The sequence below is a fragment of the Eriocheir sinensis genome, chromosome 10 (assembly GCF_024679095.1).
Source record: "Eriocheir sinensis breed Jianghai 21 chromosome 10, ASM2467909v1, whole genome shotgun sequence".
NCBI lineage: Eukaryota > Metazoa > Arthropoda > Malacostraca > Decapoda > Varunidae > Eriocheir > Eriocheir sinensis.
Window position 1 is genome coordinate 1456933 of NC_066518.1, and position 9650 is coordinate 1466582.

The 9650-nt window shown below is 45.2% G+C and overlaps 1 protein-coding gene across 2 annotated transcripts; it reads right to left on the reverse strand.

Moving 5' to 3' along the window:
• Positions 1-1027: 1027 nt before the first annotated feature.
• On the reverse strand, positions 1028-7902 carry LOC126996417 (short-chain dehydrogenase/reductase family 9C member 7-like). 2 transcript variants are annotated; one of them, XM_050856826.1, is made up of 6 exons: positions 7510-7902; positions 5435-5768; positions 4471-4623; positions 3917-4069; positions 2574-2772; positions 1028-1434 (listed from the first exon to the last, which is right to left on the reverse strand). In XM_050856826.1, the coding sequence occupies exons 1-6, from the start codon at positions 7516-7518 to the stop codon at positions 1272-1274; spliced, it is 1011 nt and encodes a 336-aa protein (XP_050712783.1). In that variant the 5' UTR covers positions 7519-7902; the 3' UTR covers positions 1028-1271. The 2 variants fall into 2 exon arrangements, with proteins under 2 accessions (XP_050712783.1, XP_050712784.1); XM_050856827.1 differs by lacking the exon at positions 7510-7902 and adding an exon at positions 7071-7215.
• Positions 7903-9650: the final 1748 nt, after the last annotated feature.

Genomic DNA, 9650 nt, shown 5'->3' on the forward strand with positions numbered 1-9650 from the left:
GGGCGGGGCGGGGCTGTGTGTGTGGGGGCGGGCCGGGGCAGTGTGTGGGGGTAGGACGGGGCAGTTTGTGTGGGGGCGGGGCCGGGCAGTGTGTGTGTGTGGGGGCCGGGGCAGTGTGTGTGTGTGGGGGCCGGGGCAGTGTGTGTGTGGGGGCGGAGCGGGGCAGTGTGTGTGGGGGCGGGGCGGTGCAATGCTGGGCGGGGATCGAGTAGTCCAAGGATTGTATAGTCTCTTATCTTCTTTAAGGTAATAAGCGGCGCCAGTCGAGTTATTTTTTCATTTTATCTCGTATGGGAATTTTGGTCTCTCTCTCTCTCTCTCTCTCTCTCTCTCTCTCTCTCTCTCTCTCTCTCTCTCTCTCTCTCTCTCTGTATTAACAACAATCATCATTACTGGGATTTAATATTGACCAAACATCAAGTCTGTTACAAAACTCAAGGTTGCCCCGGGTACTGTGGGCGTGTATAATATCCGATACAAAGACCAGGCTGGGGAGTAATCTCAAGCCACCTGTGACATCAAGATTAATGTCCTTGGGTGTTATATACTTGGCCCAGTACTTACTCACTTCGTAATTCACACACTTGTCATTCGTACTGCTCTTAAAAAGAGAGAGAAAAAAAAAAAAAGAATTTCCAAACATCTCAGGTTGGTTACTGGGGAGTGTCAAACATGAATTAATGTCTCCATGCAGCAAGTAAAACATGAGCATCCACAATCAGAAGGAAACTATCATTCAGTGTGATCAGGAGGATATTACACAGACCACACACACACACGCACACACACACACACACACACACACACATATATATATATATAGATATAGATATAGATAGATAGATATATATATATAGATAGATAGATATAGATAGATAGATAGATAGATAGATAGATAGATAGATAGATAGATAGATAGATAGATAGATAGATAGATAGATATAGATATATAGATATATAGATAGATAGATAAATAAATAGTTAAGAGCTACGTATACCAATGTAATATATCAGTCATTCACTGGTGCACTTAGCAACAAATTTATTTATAAGAAAACAAAGAAAACATAATTATATAACATTGCATAGCCGTTCTAGTTCTCGTCTAAGGAATGCAGTCAAACTAAATATGGGAGGTCTTTTCCTGCCCCAGTTTCCTATGGTACACCCGTCCGCCGGGAAGTGAACCCGGGCGACGGGGCGTAAAAACTAGTTTCAATGGTAAAGAAATTAAAGAGTAAAATCACCAGGAAGAGGATATCGAGGTGTTTCTACTTGTTTTTCGAGAACGACAGTAAGAAATAATAAAAGTTCTTGGCGATGAGGAAGTCGAGGCAGCAGTATGGGAGCAGCTGTAGCAGGTCCAGGGTCAGCGTCACCAGCAAGGGCGCGGGGGAGTATGTCAAGTTGGGTCGCTGCCTCATGATGGCCGACCTGGGGAGGAAGGGACGCATTGCTTGTATTAGTGGCCACGCGAACCCTTTGACCCAATCTACTTACACCCTGGCCTGTGCCTGAAGAGAGAGAGAGAGAGAGAGCTGGCCAGGGGAGATACTGATTGCGTAATAATCCTTCACAAAAATAGTCTTATCTTCGACAGGTGCCAGCCATGATAGAGGTATATTCATTTATTTGTTTTCTATTCTTTAGCCCTCCTCCAACATACTCTCCCCGCTACCACCTACCACCACTCCCCTCTACCACTATACCGTCATCACCAACACCATATCACCACTTCTGATTCTTCCTGATTCACCCACTATAGCTATGAGCAGCAGACTCTCCTCAGCGGCCGTCAGCTAACTCTTTTTCAGCAATAAAGTCGAGTGAATCACACACACACACACACACACACACACACACACACACACACACACACACACACGTCACATCCCTCACACACATAATTTTCAGTTGAACCGTGAGTGGAACGCCTGGCGCCCCTTCCTGCTCCCAGCCAGCACGATAATGATATCGATGTCCTTCCCGGACACGACTGTGTGTGACTCTTCTCTTATTCTGGGTCACTCAACACCTAGGCACAAAAAAAAGAGAAATAGCGTATCGTGTGTCACAGGGGCTGAGCATCCCCCTGAGAATCGTGACAACGGCGAGGCTGCTGTGCTTGTGCCGAGCAGACCACCACCACCACTACCATCGAAACACACCCGATGCCACCACCACCATTATCGACTACCCTCCATTACTTCACTTCCACCACCACCGTCACCATGCCCTCCACCCTTACTCTAACTCCAAAATCACCATACCCCGCCCTCCTCAGCCACTGTATCACCATCATCACCAATCACCACCACTACTATTACGACGACCGCTGTAGGCTACTCCTTCTCCAACACTGTCTCTTCTATAACCACCATAGCACCACTCCCTTCTACCCCTATACTATCACAGCCATCATACCACCACTCCCTCCTACCACTACACCACCACTACTGCCACCGCCATCACCATCATCTCCTATAAAAGACAAGAGAGATTCGTTTATCCCACTTCCTAATTTTTTTCTCCTGGCCATTTGTTTGCCGCGTGCTGTAGGCGTGGCCGCGCACCTGAAGCAGGCGAGGAGGCGGGCATCGAGGGGTTCCGGCAGCTGGTCAGACTTCTGCTGGTACATTCCGCGGAAGAACTGCTCGGCCTCCGCCATGGCGACCCCGAAGTCCTCGCGGGTCTCTGCAGGGGCGGCGGCGAGCATCTTTTTCAGCTGCTGAGCATTGTGCGTCAGGATGGCCGTCTGTTCGGGCAGGTTGCCTGGAGGGGCGAGCGGCGGTATTTCAACTCAGCGAGAAAAGTCAAGGAGATAATTAAGAGACCAGGATGATGAGAGTTCACGGGTAGAGGGTATTTTTTAGCATTTTTTTTGTGTGTATCTTGATCTTCCTATGAATAGTTACCTAATAATGAAATCTATCTAAATCTAACATCTGACACTTAAAATTCATCTGTTTCGTCAGAGTACTGGTATTCAAAGTAACATGTGGTGCTACAGAGTGTTCTGATGATAAGTATTTGTATGTGTATCTAATGGGTGTGAACGAATGCATGCAGACTTAACTATACTGATGCTCCATAAAAACAAGATTATCAGCAGTAAAGATTATTTTATCAGCACTTTAAAGATACCGATTATGGCTTGAAACTGACTCAAATTCTACCCTTGCAAGAGCAAAGAGAAAAAAACAATATTATCCACAAAAATATCCTCAACCCATAAGCGGTATGTTGATGCCAGCCGCTTAAAACATTAAATCAAGTGACATACGTAGGCACACATCTGTACACAGCTTTGTCCTCCTTTAGAGTACGTGCAATAAAAATATATGTGTGTAAAGTTTGGGAAAGTAAAATTATGGAGAAAAGCAACGACCAAGGAATCAAAAGTAAGCCATGTGACACGACCCAAATCAGTGTGTAGCTCATCCTTATACTTCACCGAAACACCCGTAAAGGAAGCGAAGAAAGGAATAAGCTTTGGAAATAAAATCAATTGGACCAGAAACAGAAAAGGACCTGATTATTATTATTTTTTTTACGTCAAAGGATGCGGCTCAAGGACAACAAAGAGTACAAAAAAGAAAAAAAAAAAAAGCCCGCTACTCGCCACTCCCACGATAGTAAAAAGTAAAGAGCAGGCAAAAGAGAGGTCAATTTCGGGTGGATTAATGAATGGAGGAATTACTATGGACAAAGGAATGCGACATGAGAAGAGACTGAAGAGACGGCTCAGGAATATGTGTAAAGGATTATCAAAAGGAAATATTGGTCGTAGACAAGAGCAAGGGAACGAGGAAAAAAAGAGCTCACATTACAGAGTGACAGGAAGTAATGTTATCTGTATAGAGGAAATCAGATAAGGAATGAGACGCAAAGATAATGGGAGACAGGATTTACTCACAGGGTCTGACAAGCACGACGGAAGCTCCCATGGGCGTCAGCTCCCGTCGCAGGGCCTGAGAAAAGCCCTCAAGACCCCACTTCGTAGCGCTGTACACCGCGAGGTTGGGTATGGCGATTTGACCCGTGGGCGACGACACCATCACCACGCGACCTGCACACACACACACACACACACACACACACACACACACACACACACACACACACACACACACACACACACACACACACACACACACACACACACACATTATGGTGGAATTGGTGATAAAAATTACCGTATATATACAACATAACTATACATACATAAGTAATTTCAGACCATAAAGCATATTTTACCCCATTTTTGTTTCAGAACTGAGCCATCCTTCTTTAGCAAAAATAATGTTCAAACAAGGAAATCGGATAAAAATATATAATATAATAATTTCGAGCAGCATGTTGTATACTCTTTATCAAGGCTGATTTTTTCCCTCTAGACCTTGGCTAATCTCCTTTTGTTAAAAAAAAAAAAAAAAAACTTGCTCGTGGGACTGATCTGTGCTGACTCACCTTTGTTCCGCCTGAGGACGGGCAGCAGCGCCTTGGTCACCTGGATGAGGCCCAGCAGGTTGACCTCCACCTGGCCGGCCACCATCTCCTGGGTCTGCCACTCGCATTGGGCGAAGGTCATGACCCCGGCGTTGTTCACGAGGCACCACAGTGCTGCCAGCAGGGAGGAGGACGACGAGGAGAAACATGTAAACGTGAGAGGACCAGGGAACATGAATGGAAGAAAAGTAGAAAAGAAGAAACATTCGAACGTGAGATGAACAAGGAACACTCGAGAGAACAAAATGTATTAGTAGGAGAAACGTGAAGACGTGAGAGGAGGGATCAGCCTGACGGCTGCCGTATTTGAATAAACCATATATTATTATTATTATTATTATTATTATTATTATTATTATTATTATTATTATTATTATTATTATTATTATTATTATTATTATTATTATTATTATTATTATTATTATTATTATTATTATTATTATTATTATTATTATTATTATTATTATTATTATTATTATTATTATTATTATTATTATTATTATTATTATTATTACTATTATTACACACACACACACACACACACACACACACACACACACACACACACACAAACAGAAGAAACATGCACCATTAATTGATATTCTACAACGTTCCTCGTTTAATTGACATGACAAGGTTAGGCTCCTTCCCATGTCCGTCCTCATTCCTTGCATTACAGGAACACACAAGGCTGGTTACGTACGTTACTCAAAGGACTGGCGAAGGCTTTGCTGCTTTCTGTGACTGAAATGCACGCGCAATCATAAAGAAAGACTACCAGCGTTGTTCTAAATTTGGACAGAGGCTGTATTATCAGTCTTCCATGAAATGGCATGCAGAACAATAAACAAATGATAATCAGTGTTGTTTGTTTAAATATTGGACAAGAAGTTTATTTTCGATCTTCCATGGATGCACCCCTAACCTTTATTTTCAGTCTGAAGTGTGTGGAGGGCTGACAGAAGGCCGTTGAAGGCGTCCTGCTGAAGGCGGCGCAGGTCCAGACGCACCACCACCGCCCCGGCGCCACGCAGCCTCTTCGGAGCCTCACCGTCGGGGTCCAAGCAGGTGGCCACCACGCTACAGCCCCACTCGAGGGCGCTCAGGGCGACATTATATCCGATACCGCTGTCACACCCCGTCACTACCACCACCCTGTTACGCCCATCCACCTCCCGCCCTGCCCGCAGCCTCCTCCAGGCATGGGCGGTCAGCAGCACCACCCCGGCAGCCACGCCACCCAACGACCACGCCAGCATCTGAAAGGGAAAATATGAACGAGTCAGTGGTGGTGGACGAATGATAAAGAAAAAAAGCCGTACTATGCAATGAAGGAAACCTCAAGCAACAAAATGATTAATCGAATGAAAAGTAAAAGTGAAACACACACACACACACACACACACACACACACACACACACACACACACCGCTCCGGTAGCTCAATCGGTTAGAGCGCCGCTCTGCAAGGCTTCACGGCCAAACAGGCGGCGGTTCGAGCCCCGCTCAGGCCGGATTCTTTCCGTTGACTAGGAGTGGTTACTGTCCCCCTTGAGCAAGAGGGATGGGGTGTATGGGGTGTGAGGTCCTAGCAGTACCCAGAGATCGACGATAATGAGCACTTGCTCACGTCAGGAGGGTACCTGCTGGCGAAAGCGAGTCCAACTCGTGAACAGTCTGTGGTGAATTACACACACACACACACACACACACACACACAGGATAGGAGAAAAAAACTTAAAGGTGGTACATGAAGAAAAAGATTTGGGTGTAACGATGTAAGACACACTATCCCCAGAAAAGCACATAAACAAGCTGTTTGTAGAAACTTACAGAATGATGCAAAATATAAGGGTATTATTCCATTTTATGGACAAAGAAATGATGAAGAAAATAATAACAACAATGATAAGACCAAAGCTTGAATATGCTTCAGTTGTGCGGTCGCCCCACAAAAAGAAGGATATCAGAAAGCTGGAAAGGATACAGAGAATTGCAACTAAAATGGTCCCAGAACTCTCGAATATGACGTATGAAGACAGATTGAAGGAGATGGACTTGACATTGGAACAAAGAAGGGAGAGAGGAGATCTGATCACGCTGTATAAGTTGATAAATAAGTTTGATGAGGTGGATAGAGATGATCTCTTTTTAACTGCGAGAACGCAGGGGCTGAGAGGACATAGGAAGAAACTTAATAAAGGAACCTCTTTGAGTGACTTAAAAAAAGTATAGTTTTCCACATAGAAATGTTAACACATGGAACAGCTTGCAGGAAGAGGTGGTGGAGGCGAGCAGTGTCCAACAAATGAAGGAAAGGCTGGATGAATGTAGATATGGAGACGGGACTATTAGTGTTTAGCTCAGGCCTGGTAGACTACAAATAGGTAAATATATATATATACACACACACACACACACACACACACACACACACACGGAAGAGAACATAACGGTGCAGGACGGGAAGGGAGAGGAAAGAAGGGGGGAAAGGACTAGTGAAGGAGGAAGGGAAGGAGGGAGGGGCCCAGCAGGCACACAAGGTTGCCAGAGTCACCCACGGCACAGCAAGCAGCAGCAGCAGGGACCAGGAATGCGCAGTGCCGCCCCTTCCCCTTGATGCTTGTCTCTGTTGGGTCGTCCTTGAAGCACTGGACGAGTGGGCACTGGGCAAGGCAACCCGCGTTACCTCCCCTGACAGAGGCTGTGTGTGTGTGTGTGTGTGATTTTGGTGTTCATTTGGCACAGATTTGGACACACACACACACACACACACAGACAAACACTATTTCCTCTCTCTTGGGTACAGTGCAAGGGAATAGGTAAACAACAGCTGTGTGAGTGCCACTGTCTTCTTAATTAATACTTTCTCCCATCATCTCTCTCTCGCTCTCTCTCTCTCTGGTGGCCTTGAGTATAACTTTTTGTTCACCCTTCCTCATCTCGTTACATTTACTCCTTCTTAAGCATCATGCACCTCCAGTGACCTCCTAATCTTACCTCTTTCATTGCTCTTCCTCTTCCTCTCCCAGACGATGCTGCAGGTAAGGTATTGCGGCCGTGAGGGAGCAAAACACAGGGTAGGGTAAGTAGTTTTGGAGACACTGGTTTCGGTGCTGTCTTGCCGTGGTTGTCTGCCTTCTGAATCAAGTTCCCGTTCCTTCTCGTCCTGGTTTTCGTTCAATTTCGTTCTCGTCCTCGTCGTCGCCTTCGCCGCCGTTTTTTTCTCTCCTTGTCGAGGTGGTGAGTTCTCGTCTCCTCGTCGTCGTCCTTCTCCGTGTTGTTGTTAAGCGCCAAGCGAGGGAAAGACGGAAGAGGCTGTGATGGTCGTCCCCGCTAGCAGCCTGGCCTTCCGACTCCGCGAGACTGTTCTTCTGTCACTGTGTCGACACCGGCCATGGGAGCTAAGAAATCCAGTCACACACACACACACACACACACACACACATACAAACGGATGGGATATACATAAATAAATCCCAACTCAACCATTGTATATAAAAAAAAAAATGGTAACACATGTAAAATATATTTCCTCCTTTTGCAATTTGTAACTTTTGTTGTTATAATACTAATAGACTCTAACTCCATGTAATTATTTGATAGAAGTAATTTAGTCGTGTTTCTATCCTAACTTTTACTTGCTACTTAAATTACTAGTTTTGTTTGTTTGTTTGTTTGTTTGTTTGTGTGAGTGAGTTTCATTAGAGAGAGAGAGAGAGAGAGAGAGAGAGAGAAATAACAATGCGACAAGACAAATATTGTTTTGCATTTCTTACCAACAATCACAATCAGCATCTCTCTCTCTCTCTCTCTCTCTCTCTCTCTCTCTCCTTTGTTGTGATAGTAATCTCGGACGAACACAAGAACACGGAGTGGCCCTTGGTGACGTGTGCCGACCAGCCTATTGGCAAACATCTTCCCTTACAATGACTTACACTGGACGAGGGGGGGCAAGGAGGTGGGAGCAGGGGGGGGGGGGATGAGGGAGAAGGAAAGGTTCCGTCGTCATTGCCTTTTTTTGACCCTATGCTTTCTAAATCTGATGAGGGTTATCAGTGCGATGTGCGTACTTCATTATTGTTCTTTTCTAATATATATGATAGTCACGTACTTTTGCTTCTATTTTGTTTAACTACAGATAATTCTTAAAATGTTGTGTGTGTACCGTAAGATCACTGTTTCATTCAAGTATTTGCAGAACGGTCCAACATCACCTTTCACGGTTACGAAGTGTGGCAAGGAATGGGCAGTCTGGCAGCCTTCACCACAAACACCATGGACAGTTACCTTCCTTTCCTTCCTTTCATCTGTATTTCCTCCTGCCTACGACTTGAACTCTTTCAAGAGGAGGGTATCAGGACACCTCTCCTCCCGAAATTGACCTATCTTTCGGCCACTCCTCTTGATTCTTTTGTGGGAACAGTGAGTAACGGGCTTTTTTTTCATTATTGTTTCCTTTTTTTCCCTTGAGCTATTTCCTCTAAGGTAAAAAAACAAACAAACCCATGTAGGACCATACTGCAGGGGAGTGAGTGATAAGAACGTGCTCCCCTCCTCTCCTCTCCCCTCCCGGCCAGGGGATGACACACTCAGATATACCTTCTCGTATCACCCTTTCCTTCCTTCTCTTTGCATGAATCATATGGGCGGAAGTGAGGGGAGGGGTGACTAAACTGTGCTCCCCTCTCTCCTCCTTTTGCCTCGACGGGGAAGGAGCGTTTGGGTGCGGGCTGCGAGGGTGTATATGTAGGCAACGATCTCCCTCTCTCTCATGACAATGCAGTAAAGGGCTTCAGTGGTGCCCTTTTATAGTCTACGATCACTCCTTTCCTCCGTGCCCTGTTTACGGTGACGGGGGAGAAATACTCGGTCTAGGATCATGTAAATATTTGTACCATCACTTCTTTTTCCTCTCTAACCTATATTATTTTCGCATCGACTCGGTAAGCAAGTATCTCGGGTATGCCTCTCGCGCTCCCTTGTTTAGAAGGATAGTGAGGGAGGGAAGCTGAGACTGGATGGAAAAGTTTAAGTCTTATAATTGATAGTTTCGAGTATTATAGAATGACCGCACTTGATCATGTCTCCAGTCTTTCTGTGCGAATACATTAGCTGGTTTGTAGATAATTTTTTTTTTA

Bases quoted from the DNA above. Each gene is read 5' to 3' on its own strand.
- LOC126996417 (XM_050856826.1), bottom strand. The intron at 4,624-5,434 runs GTTAGGGGTGCA...CCCTGCTGGCAG, and splicing joins ACTTCAGACTGAAAATAAAG to CACTGTGGTGCCTCGTGAAC. The intron at 1,435-2,573 runs GTGCGCGGCCAC...CTTCCTCCCCAG, and splicing joins CGCCTCCTCGCCTGCTTCAG to GTCGGCCATCATGAGGCAGC.